The sequence below is a fragment of the Astyanax mexicanus genome, chromosome 21 (genome assembly GCF_023375975.1).
Source record: "Astyanax mexicanus isolate ESR-SI-001 chromosome 21, AstMex3_surface, whole genome shotgun sequence".
Lineage (NCBI taxonomy): Eukaryota > Metazoa > Chordata > Actinopteri > Characiformes > Acestrorhamphidae > Astyanax > Astyanax mexicanus.
The window spans coordinates 32,498,624-32,518,137 of record NC_064428.1 but is presented as its reverse complement, the minus strand read 5'-3'; the positions used below and the strand labels follow the sequence as shown (position 1 = coordinate 32,518,137).

Genomic DNA, 19,514 nt, shown 5'->3' with positions numbered 1-19,514 from the left:
GAAGTGCTAGCTAAGGTTAGATGCAGGCTACAGGCAGATAATACTCCTCACTGATCGGGGAAATAGCGAGCGTGGTTAGCATTTTATGCTAATGCTACTCCAGAAGTGCTAGCCGGGGTTAGAAGCGGGCTACAGGCTGATAATACTCCTTTCTGATCGGGGAAATGGCGAGCGTGGTTAGCATTTTATGCTTATGCTACTCCAGAAGTGCTAGCCGGGGTTAGAAGCAGGCTACCGGCAGATAATATGCCTTTCTGAAGAGGGAAATTGCAAGTGCGGTTAGCGGCTAATGCTATAGCTACTCCAGCCCCGGTACTGGAGAACTAAACTGAAACTCCTGTATAATGCTGTACTTCAGCGGAGTGGCTTTACTGCTCTGACTGGTGCTTTACTGACTGGTAATAGTCATACATAAGATGCACAAGATGCACATAAGGCGCACTGACAATTTTTGGGAAAATGTAAATATTTTCAGTGCGCCTTATAGTGCGAAAAATACAGTAATCAAATGTGATCTGCCATTGTACACAATTGCACCCACAAATTTGTTGGTTATTTCAACCGAGACAAAAGCAGGACTCTTCACTCCCATCCTTCTGGGTGCAACTATTGTTATTGATAAAAGTGTATATTAGGCATCAGTCTGAGTCTGAGAGAGCACAGTTGGCTATGGTCTCTGGGTGGATAGATGGCGCTCTCTCTCCGGATCACACCCAAGGTGCTAGCTGTAAATTTTTCGGAGCCGAGTCGCTGTGCTTTTCTCAGTAACGGTACATCAGCAGCAGTTCCAAAAGAGGCGGAGTCAAATTTCACATGTATGGGAGGAGGCATGTGCTGGTCTTCCTGGTGTTGGGGCATCACTAGTGATAGCGGTAGTGCAGCTGAGTGGGTGGAATAATCCCCATAGCTAAAATTGAGGAGAAAAGAAAACACTTAAAAACACACTTTTAAACCCTTTACTAGACACTTTACGCTAGTTTTCTCCATGCAGTGAATATGTGAATGATGTTCCAGCATGAATTTAGTGAAACCAGAGACTGTAAAAAAGATGGACGCCGTGTCGCCGTTCCCATTCATTCAATGAAAATGAAGCCAAAATCTTCCTCCATGTTGGCGATCCTGAAACGGAGACTGTAAAAAAAGATGGACGCCGTGTCTCCGTTCCCATTCATTCAATGAAAAAGAAACCAAAATCTTCCTCCATGTTGGCGATCCTGACACCCGATTCTGCTAAGTAGAGACCAGAGGAGGGAGAAAGACAGTTGAGACAGCCTACTCATTTAAATAACCCCGCCCCTGAGAGCTGCCTCACGATCACAGGCTGCAGAGCTGAGCGGAGCTGACGGTCTGTTATTGGTCCCGCCCATAAGCAGCCCTCTTACAATAACCACACCTTTTTTAAATAGAGCTGAATAAAGTTTTAAAAACCGAATTCTGTGGGGATATAAAAATTTGATAATATAAGCAGAGGTTACACTAGCTGTTGCATTTAAATAATGGAGGTAGAATTACAGTATATTGGAAAAAAACGTGATTGAGAGTTGTCTGTTTTGCCATTGAAACCTATGGGGATGGGTGGAGTTACACAGCTTTCTGCAGCCGAACAGCAGGGGGCGCCCGACCTGTGGTGGCTTCACTTTTGAGAGACGATGCTCTGTCCAGCTATACACAGTCTATGTCCTGAAACCGGAGTCTGCGCAGTAAAGAGACCAGAGGAGGGAGAAAGGAATTGGTGCGCACAGGCAGGTTGTCTTTATGAGGGGGAGAGGGGGGCGGGGGGGTTGGTGTGTGCACTTATTCAGTTGTTGAGGGCACTTTCAGTTTCAAAAGGGCACTTTGGTTAATAAAGGGCAGAGTTGGTGGTGCTTTAGCACGCCACTGCATGTCGGTTTTGAACCTCTGTAGTCTAGCCATTTTCCCCTGTAGGTATACAAATGGTGTGATCCATTAAATTAGGGGCGGGGCTAATTGGTTAAGGGGGACTGAGTAAGCTTTGGTTGGGGCAGTGTTGCCAACTCGGCAACTTTGTCGCTTTGTTGCTTCTCAGACCCTCCAGCGGACATATTTAGAGTGTTTTTACTCTTTTTTTTTTCTCCCACAACCTTAATCCTTTACAGCTTCAAAAACATGTATTATGCAAATTAGATGCTGATGTCATTTAGCGACTTCTAGCTACTTTTAGGACAGCCAATAGCTACTTTCCTTACTGAGGAGTTGGCAACACTAGTTGGTGGGGGTGGGGGGTGGTTCAGTTATGACTGACCTGATGCTGAGAGGGGGCACAGGTGCGGGTCGAGCTGGTACTGAGTTTAGAACCTACGGCCTTGCGGCCTTGGTTTAATTTACCTGTACTGAAACTAGTCAGGAATTTTAACTCACTTTAACGCACTGTATATAAAAAGTCACCATTTGAACTGCTGGATTCACTGCAAATTTCGTTCAGAGAGAGAGAGAGAGCTAATAGAGCCTCATCCCCAGAGAGTACTTACCGTAATAGACGCTAACTCTGTGAGTATTAACCGCACGAGGGAAATGAGGGATAAACATTCATTTGCCAAAAATAAAAGAAAAAGAAGAAAGATAAAGAAGATAAAATGATACAGAACTAAATGTATTTACTTTGCAGCTAATGCTGAGTGAGTGGCTCCAAAAGCCTAAAAGCACAATCCACAATCCACCCTTAAGCCACGAGATTAAGTGTAGGGAACAGTGGACGATTACGAATTGCTTTGGCAAAGCATTTTAACAGTGGAAAACTAGCATATTAAGTGCATATTAAACATGGAATCCTGTATACACTCATCGTTAAAAAAGTGTTATTTTTAAAAGAGGAAGGAAGGATAAAAGTTACCAGGAACGATAAATGATTAGCCATCTATAGCGTGCCTGTCAATTGTGTGTCATGCATCTGGATTTAGAGCATATTGGTGTGTGTTTTGTATCCCAGGGCAGTGGCGTGCACAGACATTTTGGGGGGCAAGTGCTCAGAGGGGAAAACGGGCATTTTTTAGTGCACGTGGAACACTTCATTATAAACAAAATTACACGCACATGTTGAATGAAATTTGACTTTTGTTTGTAACATTCTCTAAACGTGAGTTTTCAATGGAAAAATGTCACACCACCAACTGATAAAATACATATACAATATTAACTATATACAGCCATTGTTAAGTCCTTTGCTGTATGAACAAAATGATTTCATGTTGGGCTTAGAGGGCAAATGGTAGGATTTTATTTTGTGTGTATGTTACCTGGCTGGTGGGACACGGGAGACAAGAAGCTTTGTCTGTTGCGGCGCGTGCTGTGCTGAAGATTCATGTGTCTTGCGTGCGACCGCGCGGGGTCACGTGACAGAGGAAGAGAGAGGTCGGGTGTGTGGGAGCTGATTTCAGGGCATTCTGTTTTCACTCGTTTTTAATCGCTCAGGTTTTCAAAACATCATTTCAAACCGGCCTCAGTAAAATCTTAATAATATAATAATAATAAAAATAATAATAATCTTTAATAAAAAAAAAAATAAAAAAAAACTTTGTTTCAAAAGGGCACTTTGGTTGATAAAGGGCAGAGTTGGTGGTGCTTTAGCACGCCTCTGTCCCAGGGGCTCAAAAAATCCGCCTTGTGCAGCTCGAAACATGCAAAAAGCGTTAGGCCTAACTCATTCTTAATCTTAACTAATCTTGTGTGTGTGTTTTTGAGTGTAACGTGAAGTAAACCAATCAGTGTGCCAGTAGTCATTCCCTTTAAGAGCCAGGTGAGCTCTGACTTTGGCGCATTCGTATCTTAACAGCACAATGCTTTATGCGTCTCAGCAGAGACAGATACTGACCTGTTCGTTCATGCTGTGGAGACACACCAGCTGCTCATTTAAGGGAACTGCATTTTATTGTTAAGTTATTTTATTGTTTTATTTTGTGGCTCAGGTGTGATTTTTTTTTCATGGGTGTGTGAACGTGCCAAATCCAGAGCCACAAATTACCACTACGCACGCAAATGACCTTTTTTTAAACAGGACTGGTATGTAACACATTTTAGGGCGTTTTCACACCAGCACTATTTGGTCCGGTTAAAATGAACTCTGGTCCGTTTGTAACTTTAGTGCGGTTCGATTGAGCAGGTGTGAAAACAGTAATCACACTCGAGTGCAGATCAAAAGAACCGGACCGAGACCAGCTAGAGGAGGGGATCTCGGTCCGATACCAAACGAACTCTTGAGCAGTTCGCTTTGGTGAGAACGTGATCCGGTCTCGATCCGATCCAGCTTTTAAATATAAGCCATTTATTTGAGCTAAACTGCTGAAGACGCAGTCTAAACTGATATATTAGCCAGATAACGCTAATTACCACAGCTAAGAACAAACACTGTGTCCATGCGCACGCCGTCTGTGCTGCATTCACTGCTCACAGCCGCGTGAGCTCTTTAATTTCTTCAATTTCTTGCCCAATTAATCGGTTGTAAAGTAGGGAAGAGGTAGAGTTACAGGTATACAGTGAACAATAGCTCTATTTGAATAATGTTCTAATCCAGATTATGAGAAGCAAGAACTACTCAACTAAATAAATAAATAAATAAAAAAAAACAAGTTTGAATTCATCCTCAAGTGCAGTCGCAAAGAACACCTAAAACAGTATGATGATGAGTCTGGCTCTCATCAGGACTGCCCCAGGAAAGGAAGACCAAGAGTAACCTCTGTTACACGGGATAAGTTCATCATCAGGTTTCCATCCTCACAATAGAAGAGTATTTTGTTTTTAACACTTTTAAGTTGCTACATGATTCCTTATGTGTTCCTTCATAGCCTGAATCACTTCGCTATTCATTTATAATGGTCATTGGTAAATTGACTGGTTCTGTTTTGTTGTGGATCCAGACCACCATGACTTCCCTCATGCTGAGGAGCCGATGGTTGACCAGCATACCAATGTTGAACACAACACACACAGCACATGCTGGATCTCGTGCTGTGGTCTGCACTGTGTTTGTGTTCCTCCAGAAGGGGACCTGAACAGTACACTAATAAAAGTGCTGTGATTCTGAGTGACTGCACTGCAGGACACTGTGCAGGAAGTTTTATTGCTGTTTTATTGACTCATTCCTCTCCGAGAACACATCGCATTTAGCCTTAGACCTTTAGTTCAGCACCGGGGTGGAATGAGGGTTCAGGGTAATTGAATTCAGGACGGATCCGGACGCTGAACTGCTGACACCTTAAACACTGCGCCCGTTCTGTATCAGTCTATCTGCTCTCATTAAAAGCCTCGCAGCAGCTGCAGTAGTAGATCCAGCAAAAAGGAATATGGCCGCTGAGGGATGTTCTAAAAGCTATTGTGCAGTTTTTTAAAGTTTTTTTGCAGTGCACATTGAATTCTGCTGTGATTTGATCAGCCGTGGTTTTATGTTTTTTGGATACAATCCGGGTTAGCACCCGAACATCCCTTTCAGACAGCTTCCTCTTACAGCATCCACAGTTAATCCTGTTGGATGTGGTTGGTCCTTCTTGGCGGTATGCTGACATTACCCTGGATACCGTGGCTCTTGATACATCACAAAGACTTGCTGTCTTGGTCACAGATGCTCCAGCAAGATGTGCACCAACAATTTGTCCTCTTTTGAACTCTGGTATGTCACCCATAATGTTGTGTGCATTGCAATATTTAGAGCAGAACTGTGCTCTTACCCTGCTAATTGAACCTTCACACTCAGCTTTTACTGGTGCAATAATGTGCAATTAATGAAGATTGGCCACCAGGCTGCTCCAATTTAGCTATGAAACCTCCCAGATTAAAATAACAGGTGTTTCAGTTTCATTGTCCAACCCCTGTATGTATTTTATATTATTAACTCTAGTAACATCTAGGGTGTTACGGGTCAGTTTTGACAGACAAACCCAATACTCAGCATTCCGCTCACAGTTAGCTGAGCTAGCGGTTCACAATCCCGAAAATCAGCCTAAATCATTTCCACTCAAAGTGGGGAAATGGCACTGATTGAGAGTAATCTAGCACCTGGTGCTTTAAAATTAAACAGAACGGAATACTTTCAGCTCTTCTGACAGCGTAATGGCTTTTACCGAGGAAACGTGTTTAAAACGCAACAGCCGATTCATTCAGGACACCGACCGCACCGACGTCACGCCAGGGTCATTAAAATTAAAGAGAGGCTGAGGCTATTTATCTGCTACAATAATTCATTCATCACAGCCAACAATAAATAACATTAATAAAGTTTAATTAAAGCCAGACTTCTGGATGCTGCTGGACATTCAGCAGACTTAGAATAAAATGTTCAGAATTCTTAAAAAAAATTGACAGTAGATCCTGACTACATGCCTAAAAGTAGGACATTGAGTTAAAGTGACTCAAACCTGTTTATCTCACCAAATCTAAAGTCTAAATATTTATGAGCTCTGTTACTTCAATATTCGCCAATAAAAAAAAGCCCTCAACTCACTGCTGTTGTTACTTTTTCTCATTCTCATTTCTTCTCTTAGAAAAAAAATGTCTATCTTCTGATTTGGCTGTTAAGATATATCATCAGCCACTGCCTCTTTTCAAATTAGCATCACAGCGCACTCAGAGGAAAGCGCAGCGACTCAGTTCTGATACATCAGCTCACAGATGCCTTGTGCTGAAGAGCTTCATCAACTCACCCAGAGAGAGAGAGCAAGACCTATTGTGCTCTCTCGGGGCTCTGGCAGCCGATGGCAAGCTACATGAACAGGATAGGAGTAGATAGGCCAATCCGCGCTCCCTCCTGCCCTGCCTCTAAACCCATACATCACCCAGTACCCTCCAGTGAGGAGTCAGCTAAAAACATGGGGGTTTAGTGCCCCTTTAAATAAACCATGGCCAGCTGCATCACCAGACCTATTCCTGGTTGATTGTAAATCTGTGGGAGACTATTGGACGCTCTTTCTACACTCCCAACACCCCTTCTGCATAATCTTCAGCGGGAAATCTGTGAAAATATTGGAGCTGTATGGGATGGATTATCAAAGGACGTCATTAGGAACCTCTACAACTCCATGCGGAGACTCTGGCATGTTGTATTAGACATGTGTTACATGTCATGTTTGTTAATGCCATAGTTGGAATGCATTTAATGCAAGAAAAAGTACTGATAAGCTCAGTGGAATTATAGGGGCCTTCATCCTAAAACACTGTGAATAATGAAGGATGTTCCAGGAGATTCCACTGGTATGCTGATCACCCCAAGCTGGGATGACAAAGAACCTCAGAGAAGTGAAAACAAGCCAGTCGTCTGTAATTTCCATAAAATAACATTTGTTTGGGTTTAGTGTGTAATACAAATACTGGGAAAGTTCTGTAGACACAAACTTCACTACGTCGCCTCCCAATCCTGTCGCTTCCCGCCGTTTCCCAACCGCAAGCATTCCGAGATGTCTAAGTTGGCAACTCACAGCGGCCAAAAACAATCATCAGAAATGCGAAGATGCTGGGATGCGTAGAGCCAAAACAAGCAATATCCACATTATTGAGGAAAAAACATTTGCATAAGAGACAGCAAATAAACAATGTCCAAGTGTTTGAGGACGCCCCGTCTAGATTGTTTCTAGTACTGCCAACTGCCAATGGATTAAGACTCTCTAGAGAAGATAAGCCTACATGAACATATTGGTACCATGATTCCTAATGCCTAGTGTGAGCAAGTGAAGTGCTATGATTCAGTCATAGTTTGAAGGAGAGACATGTCATCTGCTAGTGTTGATCCACTGTGTTTTATTATCAAGTCTAAAGCAGGACTTGGCACACTGTCCACTTTATTACTGAAATAAAGTAACTTTACATATACAGTTCTGGAAAAAAAAAATAAGAGAGCACTTAAAAATGAGGAGTTTCTTTGATTTTACCAAATTAAAAACTTATGGAATATAATAATAAGAGGAAGACGGATGATCACAAGCCATCAAACCAAACTGAACTGCTTGAAAAGCAGTGTGTAAGACTGGTGGAGGAGAACATGATGACAAGACACATGAAAAATAACTATTATAAAAACAGGGTTATTCCACCAAATGTTGATTTCTGAATTCTTAGAATCGTATGAATATGAACTTTTTTTTGTTTTGCATTATTTGAGGTCTGAAAGCTCTGCATCTTTTTTACTTTAATCAGCCATTTCTCATTTTCTGATAATAATTGCTGTAAATGACAATATTTGTATTTGGAATTTGGGAGAAATGTTGTGCAAAGTTTATGGAACAAAACAACAATGTTCATTTTACTCAAACATAAACCTATAAATAGCAAAATCAGAGAAACTGATTCAGAAACTGAAGTGCTCTCTACATTTTTTCCCCCAGAGCTGTATGCATTATTATTATTATTATTATTACTAATCTTAATGTTTGATTAGTTGCTTGCTTGTTATACATGGACATCCTTATAAAAATGTCTAGAGTATTCATTAATTACTACCCACCAAGTTTCATTCCTGTCAGTAGATTGCTTCAGTTTATAAAGATTGTGGACGGTATCTGGAGGTTTTGATTTGATGCTTGGGTGGTGCGAGCCAAGGCTCCAGCTGGAGGTTTTGGGTTTGTTGGTGTTTGTTGGGTTGTTACGCTCTGGCGTTTAGTATTGTATGTTTTTCTGAGGAGGACGTGGAACACTGGGGCCAGTGTTGGTACTGCGGCGGCGGTTCCTGCTCCCCTCCTCAACCCTGCTGAGAACCAATCACCTCAGACTTCATCCAACCAGCCTTTTTTCTTTTAGCACGCCTCTTGAACAAGCAGTGAATACAGCCATTATTTTTTTTCCCCAAATCCCCACTCATACAACAATTTGAAGATCAGGACAAGCGCATGCCTCCTACGATACACGTGAAGTCAGAATCCGCCTCTTTTTGAACTGCCACCAATGTGCTGGGAGGAAGGCGTTGGATGCCCAGCTCTGATACATCAACCAACAGATGCCTGTTTCAACCAACATCATGCTAGGAGTGATGTGGGGAGAGAGCACCACCTGCTGTACCCAGCCAGAGAGAACAGAGAGATCGGCCAGCTGTGCTCTCTCTGACTCTGGCTGCTGATGGCTTAGTTTGCTCGACCACTCAGTCCCTTACCTTTGTAACCCCGGTCAGCACTGTTGGAGCAGCCTTAGCATTAGCTGTGCTAAGCGCTAGCTGTTTGGCCGTACAGACGAGAGTATTATTGGCCTGTAGTCTTTGCTTTTACTGTGTTGCTCAAACAAGATACATGGGTTGAACCGTTAGCTGATATCACCCTGGTCTACCAGAACTCCAGAATATCTCAGTGTGGAGTTGTCAGGGGGGCATTTAGTCGCTGATTTAGCTGCTAATGCTAATGCTGCTGCACCCAGCCTTAGTGGGAATCTACCGGATAGAAATCTAAGCTTACTATAGATAAACAGAATCCCTTTACTCACCCAAATAAACAGATTTCAGCAGAGAAAAGGAGAACTCTGGTGTAAAATGGACTTTTGTTGTAGTAAAACGAGATAAAAAGTACTTACATTTGATGAATAGCACACCTCCATTCTCCCAGTTTGTCCAACAAACCCCCTTTAGACTGGGTGACAGGGGGCATAATTTACCCTGATAATTCATCTCAAAGTAGCTCCACACCTCCTTGCTAGAATCCGGAGAGCCCTGACATTTAAAACGAGGTATTAAGAACTTAAAAAAAAGTGCACAAGAAGCTGAAAATATGCCCTGTATCACCCAGTCTGAAGGGTGTTTGGACAAAATGCTAAAATTTCTGGATGTCGGAACGCTGTGGGAGAACGGAGGTTCTATTAATCAAAGCTAATAACTTTTTATCATGTTTTACTACACCAAAAGTCAATTTTACACCAGTTCTCCTTTAAATGTCCACACAACTTTAGAAATCAAATCTCCCATTCATATGGTTCATATGGCACCCTCTACCAGGCCTAATTCACAAGATAACACCTCACACCTTATACAGGTGTGGGTTTTTCCAAACCTTCCCCTAAAAAAAAAAAACATAACTCTAGTTATAGTGCTTTTCACAAGATGATCACAAAGAATCACAAACAAGCCATTGTTTTTTTTATTTTACTTAAAAAAAAAACACAATCAGCAGGTCTTTCATAGTAAAAGTTAACATCATTTCAGAAACATTGGTTAAAAACATCATTAATTAACAGAAATCTGAAACTTAAGAGCTATAAGTACTTCTAAAACATACTATAATTAATTCCTGGCTTCTAATCCAGCCAACATTAACATGAACATTTAGAAAACATTCAAAATAATAAAAATAGCTAAACAGGAAGAAGCAAACTGAAGCAGATGAGATTTAAAATGCATTTACAATTCTCACTTCAGTTCTGCGGGAATTCCTCTGTCCAGCTCGGAGTGAAAAGAGGCCAGCAGAAGCCCACCAGCGTCCTGATAGTGGTTTTGGAAGTGCTTTGGGAAAGTGGTTTAGCTGCATCCTGCAATGGTACACTGCAATGGTTACCGCACCTCGGTAGGGTCAGCAGTTTTCAATTTCCAATGAATTAAGTCCATTAATTACAGATCCCAACCATCCCCGAGCCCAGTTCCCCTTTCAGGCTAGAACCTCCAGCCACTGGTATTCCTGGAAACGTCTCTTTGGATGGCTGGAACACGACATTCACGTCTGTAATGAAGAAGAAACGACGCAAGCTTCCTGAAGACCGTACATCACCATTTGGAGGACAGTTATCTGTGTAACCCTGAGATAATGTGGAGTTCTGTACTGTAGTGTTAATCCTGCAGTGAATCAATAAGCCCAGTCCAGCTCATTAGGTCTTTAGTTTCATTCTGAGCAAGCGATGGTTTGGCCTAAACTGTTTCCATGTTCCATCTTCCAATATTTCAAATGCAGGCAGCCAAGACATGTTTGACTTCTGAGGTTTGCGTCTTGAGTTTGGATCGTTTCAGATGGTCTAAGAGCGTTTTCACACTTAATAAGTCCTAATAAGTTAAAATCAGGACAGGTTTTGGGCTTGTTTGTGGGAGGAGCTCATTACTGTTGGTTTGTTTTCACACACAATAACTTTTTTTTCCGAATTGTGGATCGATTTTGCAATTCTATACGTCACTTTTCTGTGTGTAGTTTCAAGAATGCTTTGGCTGGTGGCTGCTAATGCAACTAATATTGAACTAATTAATTATTTTCGTATTTGACTAATTTAATTTTTTTTTTCAATAATTTGATTAATCAACTATTATTTCTGCCATGTGCTCCATCTCTACAAACGATAGAAACAGCTGAACATGAGATTTAAAAGGCATTTAAATGTCTAGATATCTAGATTGCGTCTTGAGTTTGGATGGTTTTAGATGGTCTGAGAGCGTTTTCACACTTAATAAATCTTCACTTTTAATAAAAGTTCACAATCAGGACAGATTTTGGGCTCGTTTGGGGAGGAGCTCATTATTGTTGGTTTGTTTTCACACACAAGAACTTTTTTCCGAACCATGGATCGATTGCATAATTCTATACGTCACTTTTCTGTGTGTAGTTTCTAGAACACTTTGGCTGGTGGCTGCTGATGCAAACTAATGATTATTTTGGTAGTCGACTAATATGATGATTATTTTTTCTATTAGCTGATTAGTCAGCGATTATTTCTGCCATGTCCTCCATCTTAAAAAACGATAGAAACAACTGAACATGAGATTTTAAAGGAATTTAAATGTATAGATTTTGTTTGAAAGTGGAAAGTCTGATATTTAGTGATTAAATATGTAATCTGTTGGGTAAAAGGCGCACTCACAAAGTGCCCAAACACATCGGCCATTGAGCTTCTGTGGAATGTGGTACACTTACTAAATGAACTAAATGAACGATTAGTCTACGATGAAATTGGTAGGCGACAAATTCAAATAATCAACATTGTCGATTATATTGACTAATCGTTGCAGCCCTACACTGTAGCAAATTTTCAAATGTTCTGCCTATTTTACTCCTAATTTAACAAGGCCAATTGTGCCACCCATTCAGCTGCTACTCAGCCTTTTTATTATTAGTGATGCCTCAACACCAGGACGGTGAGGACTAGCACACACCTCCTCCAATACATGTGAAGTCAGACTCCGCCTCTTTTTGAACTGCTCCTGATGCAGCGTTGCCGAGTAGCATCACAGCGCTAATGCTCGGAGGAAAGCGCAGCGATTCGGTTCTGATACATCAGCTCACAGACGCAGCCTTGTGCTGATCCACATCACCCTCGGAGTGATGAGGAGAAAGAAAGATTGCCATCTACTGTACCCACCCAGAGAGAGCAAGAACAACATATATATATATATATATATATATATATATATATATTTGGAGATATTTGGAGTGCGATATTATTAGTATCATGATATTCTGGATCACTGACTTCTGTTACAGATCTGATAAAATTCCTGTATTTTTATATAGTATATCTCAGTTACGGGTGTGCCATATCATATCATATGCAATAAATTTCGAATTTAATTTTCATTTAGTTGCAGTAGTGTGTTCTTGAAATTATTTTTTTTTTTATTCCGTTTTTTGTCATATTGATAAGAGTATCGTTATCATGACAAGAGCATAAAATATCGTGATATTATTTTAGAGCCATATTGCTGCATTTGATCTTGCTCAGTCAGTCAGTTGTTTTTATCTATTATATTATATATTATATAGCTGGTTTTATCTATTTTAGTCATGTTGATCCTGCTTGTAGAGCATCTTAACCATCAAACTTAAAAAATCAAGAACATACTCTATGAAGAAAAATCTGAAAAATAAATAAATGTCTTTTAAATGGGGAATGAAGTAAAAAACGATTTTTGACCAGATGTTCGGGGCTGGAGCTGAGCTCAGTTGGACAGCAGACCTCAAGGATTTGCAGGATTTGGGTGTTGAGTTACTTTTTCCTCCTCAGAAAAGCTTTGGCTTCTTTCTGCAGCCGTTTAACGTCCTCTTTCCCGCTGTCTTCAGACTCGGGCACGTAGTCTGAGTCTTCATCCACCTCCTCCTCCTCCTCACTCCCATCATTGATGAAGCTGTCCTCATAACGGTCTTCATCTTCATCCTCTTCATCATCCGACACAGAGGCCTTTGCTGCAACAAGTCATCAAATGAGAGAGATCAGAGCGTGACAGTGACTGACTTTAGATTTCATGAGATAAGAAACAGTATACTTGATGATAAAAAAAACGCTATAAATTAAATAAATAATTTAAATCCTAGTGTAAGCACTTTTCCACATTTTGTCACAAACTTAAATGTATTTTATAGACATTTAAAGTGATAAACCAACACAAAGTAGCACATAACTGTAAAGTAGAATGATAATCATACATGGTTTTCAAAAATATAATCAAATAAATATCTGAAGAAAAAAAGAAATTTATTCAGCCCCTAAATAAAATCCAGTGCCATCAACTACCTACAGAAGTCACTGAATAAGTTAATAGAGTCCCGCTGTGCGTAATTTAGTCTCATTATAAACACCCGTTCTGTGAAGAAAGCCTCAGTGGTTTGGTAGAGAACACTAGTGAACAAACAGCATCACGAAGACCAAGGAGGAACTTAAGAGGAGATTAAGGTGTGGAGAAGACGTTTTTAAGCAGGGTTAGGTTATAAAAACATAATCCCAAGCTTTAATCATCCCAAAGAGCACTGTTTAATCCATCCATCATCCAAACATGAACGAAAAAACAGTTTACAACTGTTTTTATAAACCTAGAAAGTCGTGGCCATGGTCCACTCAAAGGAGAGCACTGCTCAGAGAAGCAGCCAAGGGGCCCATGGTCACTCTGGAGGAGCTGCAGAAATCCACAACTCAGGTGGGAGAATCTGACTACAGGCAACTATACTTTTGAAATTTCCACACTTTTTTTACACTATTTTTTATTCTGATTAAAATTTAGAAAACAATATATAGCATTTTTATTCCGTGTCACAGGTATGCATGTTGTGTTAGTCTATAACTTAACATATCCATAAAATACATTTAAGTTTGGGGTTGTAAGGCGACAAAATGTGAAAAAGTTTAGCAACTTACGAAATTGAAAATGTTCATTATTTCTTTTATTTTATGGGGTTAAGGGGTTGGTGTAGACTACCGTACTTCTTGGACTATAAGGCGCACTGGATTATAAGGTGCATTAAGCAACACTAGTAAAGTCAAACAAGCGCTGGATGTTAATCTACACAGATTTCTCTCCTGAAAACTGTTTATTTGAGTAAAAAGTGCTTTTGTTTATTTATAGTAAGCTTAAATTTCCAATATTTTATCTAAGGTTGAGTTTTCAGTGAAGTTTCTCCAGCACTGAGGCTGGGTGCAGCAGCATTAGCATTAGCCGCTAACCGCAGAGTTCTAGTGGGGCATAAACGCCCGATAGTACTAGACTTCCAGTAACCCAGGGCGCTATCAGCTAGTGGTTCTTCCCACGTAGCTTGTTTTAACACTGTAAACACGCACTGGACTACAGTCCAATGTTCTCGCCTCTGAACGTCGAAAGAGCTAGCGCTGCGGTTAGCGGCTAATGCTAAAGCCTAAGTGCTGGAGGAAGTTCACTGAAAACTCAGCCTTATAACGCTGTACTTCAACAGAGTGAATTTACTGCTCCTTAATACCTGACAGGTAAAATTTGTACAAACAAGGCGCACTGTCGATTTTTGGAAAAATTATAGGATTTTTAACTGTGCATTATAGTCCGAAATATACGGTATGTAGCGAGAAAAACAAGTGTATTTGACATTGCTTAGCACCTCGACGCAGCTTAAAGCAACTTTGACCTATAGAAAAAAAAAAACTCTGGAAACCAAATACCTCTTGGCTGCTCTGAGGCTGCATTTAAATTTTCATGGAAAGGTGTGGAAATGTGTTTTTTGGATGAAGAGTTGATGGGAAAATGGGAAAATAGCCTACAATTACCGTTCAAATATAAATGAATCACTTCGGCATTAATGATGTGGAAGCTGTGAGCATGTTCTCCAGGCTGCCGGTCTGAACGTGCTGAGGGGATTTCTGGGTGTTTAATTAGGAGAACAGTGTCTGCTTCCAAAGTGTTGGGGTCGATTACCCGTAAATCGTAACGTTGCGGCGGGGCCAGAGCTAGGGGTAATCCTGGACGTTTACTGGACGTGCCTCATGTTTAATGCAGAGGAATCCTATGTTTACGGCTTGTTTAATAGGATGCCGTTTTTATTTAGTGCCGCTAAAATAAAGGCATGCCGTTACATAGCTTAGATTTACTGTGAGAGAGAGAGACTGAGGAATCTGGAGGAACGAGTGTGGGCATATGCCAAGTACAGTGTGTGTGTGTGTGTGTGTTTGAGCCAATTGCATTGCTATTTGCATCAGCCACTACAGGCACACAGTTTAGCTGAGTATCACCTCACCTTTGAACCCAATCCTGACTTGAGTTTGATTTACAAGGTTAAATAACATCCCACACATTTACAACCAATCAGGGATAAGTCTGGTGATACAACTAGTGTCTTCAAGGCGAGCTCTTGAGACGGCAGCAGTGTGTAGATGAGCATTGTCCTGCTGGAATAATTAAAGTTAAAGCGCCTGTAATAGACCACTGAAGTCGGGCGTCTTTCTGAAGTCTTCGTACGGCTTCCGTGTCTCTATGAGAAAAATGAATAGGGTTTGCGAAAAAACGCCTCTATCACATTCTGTGGTGAATAAATCTGTTTAGAGCCCTGTACGTTTTATTCTGTGTACATTTACCTCCTGAACATCACTGGATCCTCTTCATTACGAGATCGTTTAAGAGTCGTAATGAGAAAAATGCTAGCTTTAAGCTAATGCTACAGCGGAGTGAACTGACCTCCCAGCCCAGCGGCAGAAATCAGCCGAGGACTATTTTCGGCGCAACACCAGCGAAAACTCCTGTCGTAAATTAAGAGCATTATTAAACACAGCTGAGCCAACTAATGAACTAACTGCGCTTACTGAGGAGAGCTGAGAGTTTTACAGCATAAAATCATTAAAACAGGTCAGTGATCCTCCAGAACCAGCTGTAACACGTTCTAACATTCACCCTCTTTATTATGCAGTGAAATAAATGGGTGTTTCTGGTTGGTTGTCGCCTCAGTGAGGGCAGGTAGTTAGTTGATTAGTTGATTAGTTAGTTGTTAGTTGATTATTTGGGTCAGGTGTTGTAATTAGTATAAACTAAAGACCGTAATTAAATACTAAACCCTTCGGGGAAGCACTACCGAACTGAGAGCCACTTTCTCTTATTATCTGCCTTTTAAAGCTCTAACACAGACTACACTGCTCAACATTACTGAAAGAGTTTTCACCTGTTTAAATGCTTTAATGATCCTCTGTGAAGAAGCATAATAATCCAAAAAGCAATGCGACTGGAGTTCGCTGGTGTTATGCAGAATCCAGTGCGGGGTCATTTACAGCCGCTGGGCTGTGAGGTCAGTTAAGCATTAGCTTAAAGTTAACATTTTTCTGATTACTCTGGAAATTCAGAGCATCCAGTGATATTTAGGAGGTAAATGTACACAGAATAAAATGTACAGGGTTCTGTACATATTTATTTACCACAGAATGTGACAGAGGCCAGTTTTTGAAAAGCCCATTCAAATTCCTCATTTACTCGAACCGCTTAGACACGGAAGCCCAAATATGGGCGTAAATAACATGGCGACGACTACAAAATGACGACGCGACTTCAGTGGTCTATGAGGCCAGAGGCCAACTACTAAAACTGCAGTGGAAGTGCTGGGTGAGGCTGTCATGTTGCTACAATTTATGAATATACAGAAAAGTATTTAAGTAATTTTACAGATACATTTCAGGAATAAATCTCAATGTGAATCATTAGTGGATTCAAGACTTTTGCAGGATTCGGTGCATTCATTTTCGGTTAAATTTAACACAATTTAAAGACCCTTTAAGACCATTCTTAGTCGAATTTAAGATCACGAAATTTAACATAATGTTCTAATGGTCGCACAAATTCTAAAAACATTTTATTTTTATTAATTCATTCATATAAAAGTTTGAGTTGATTAAATATTAAAACATATATTAAAAATAGTTACATTTTCAACTCAAGTCATCCTATTGATACAACACCAGTATCTGTCTACATAAAAGCCCTCCCTACATATTCCTCAGTTTGAAGGGTTTTGAGTTGGACAAGTTTCTCTATGTATGTCCTTCATAGGGCATTTGACATCCAGTGGGGGTGGGTTAGGGTGATACATGACCTCTTTTATTCAGGTCCAGGCATTAAACTGGAGCTCTCGCTCCTTGTGTGGCCATTAAGGGTTTATTCTGGCCTCCTCTAAATGTTTTCAGGAGTTTTGTCCTTTTGATGTTTCTAATGTGCTTCTGAACCAGAACCAAATACAACATCTTAAAACTGCCGTCTCTCTAACAATTCAAAGGTAGAAAAAAGCACAGGACCGCCTTTAGCTTTGATTGCTGCAATTGTTCTAAGAAGCTTCTGCAATGTCACAGGATGTATTTATTTAATCCAGTGTTGCAATGCAGCAGCATTGATGATGGTAGAGTCTGACCGCTGCACAAAGCAGCTCTTCTCCATCCAGCACATCCCAAAGATTCTCAATGAGGTTAAGATCTGGACTCTGTGGTGAACTCTCTCTCTCTCAATCCATGTGTAAAAATGATGATCTCATGCTCCCTGAACCCTGAACTCTTTCACAATTCCAGCTCCATGAAACCTGACATTGTCTTATCTTGGAATCTGCTCGTGTCATCAGGGAAGAAAAAATCCATTGGTCCAGGAATAACCTGGTCTATAATTATTCAGTATATTCAGGTATTGAGGTCAGCTGACCTCATTCTTTCAGCAGCACATACTGTTGCTGAACCCAAACCTGCAGACCAACTGCAGCATCAACCAACCCCACATCATTTACTTACCTTTACTCTCAAGTTGGTGGTACATTCACACACACAGTATAAAGCTTCTTTCCATTCTATCAATGCCTACAATGAACTTAGTATGATTAGTGTGATATTTGTTTCGTCAGTGACTCCACCATTGAGACTTTGAACCATTGAACAAAACCCTATTGATTAATAGCTGGTTACTCACAGTGTATTTCCTCCGACTATTCTTAACTCTAGTTCCATCTAGGATATCAAAGAGTAATTTGAGAGTAATTACAGAGGTCTGTGATGGTCCACTCCAAACCCTGCTGCTAACGCTGCCCAGCCAGTGCTCTTTCCTATAGCCTGCATTCATTCAGTGACCAACAGAAAAAGCAGAAAGGGAACATGATGGGCTTTCTTCTTTCATGGCTAATCTAATGTGGTTTTACTTGTTGTCTGGTGGGTGAATGTGGGCGTTTATATATATATATATATATATAGTATTGTTTGGGCTCAAGTCTGTGTCCAAGTGTTCAGTATGCCTAATGTTCTTTTCCATCCTGCGTCCTGCTGCAGAAACGGTGATTCATCTGTTGTTATGTATGAGGAATATACAAACCTGGAGGTTTGGTGTGTTTGTACTCCTTCTTGTGCAGAGGGTTCTTCCTGAAAAATAAAACATCCATATACAAACCATTTAAAATCAATCTGGAAGATACACTCCTCGTCAAAAAGAAATAGCTGCAGAAAAAAAAAAACATGCACGCTGAGGAAAGTGAGGGATCGCAATGCTGTTTTAGTTAGAAAATTCAATAATAAATCATTGAAATTTATTGACCCTAAATTTAAAGACTGATATGGGCAACTTTTGTCATCATTATTTGGTGACCTTGGAATGATAGAATTGAGAATTGATTGATTAAAGTAAATCATGGAATTGTGATATTTAATGAAAAACAGCTCTAACTTTGCTATGTATAGGTTTATGTTTGAGTAAAATGAACACTGTTGTTCTATTCTATAAAACTACAGACAACATTTCTTTCAAATTCCAATAAAAATTCATTTAGAAAAGTCATTTAGAGCAGAAAATGAGCAAAGGCTGAAACAAGTTAGTTAAGAGTTCAGAAATCAATCAGTATTTGGTGGAATATTTGGCATCTTGGCATCATGTTCTCCTCCACCAGTCTTGCACACTGCTTCCATGCCACTCCTTCCATTCTCAATTGCTCCATGACAGTCTGAAATGAGTACCCACCACGTTTCATTCCTGTCGTTCAACTATTTTTTAACGATGACCGTATTTTAGATGAGCGAACGGGAGGATAAAGCCTACTGACCCTTCCTTCTAATCCAATCACATTCCAATTACTTTCTAGTAATGGAGGTGCCAAAAAGGTGCCCGAGGAGTGATGCTGTAGGTGAGGAAGTCCGAGTTCCCTGAGGAACCTTTCAGTAGATGATATATGGAAATGAGATATGCAAATAAGAAGTATTTTAAGCACTTTTCACAAAATGTAAAAGAAAAATCTGTTTAACTCAGTTTCCAACTAGAAACTTGTCCAAGCCTAAGAGTCACTATTAAACCCTAATATATATATATATATATAGTATTGAATATAATTATATATATATATATATATATATATATATATATATATATATATATATATATATATATATAT

General features: G+C 40.3%; 1 protein-coding gene across 2 annotated transcripts in view; it reads right to left on the bottom strand.

Moving 5' to 3' along the window:
* Nucleotides 1-11,604: 11,604 nt before the first annotated feature.
* Nucleotides 11,605-19,514, bottom strand: part of aplf (aprataxin and PNKP like factor) — a 34,167-nt gene continuing 26,257 nt past the window's right edge. For both annotated transcript variants that reach the window (XM_049469708.1, XM_049469709.1), the window contains exons 10-11: nt 18,449-18,495; nt 11,605-13,073 (exon numbers count right to left, since the gene is read on the bottom strand). In XM_049469708.1, the coding sequence (XP_049325665.1) occupies nt 12,877-13,073; nt 18,449-18,495 (244 nt within the window). In that variant the 3' untranslated portion in view covers nt 11,605-12,876. The remainder of the gene's footprint in view (nt 13,074-18,448; nt 18,496-19,514) is intronic.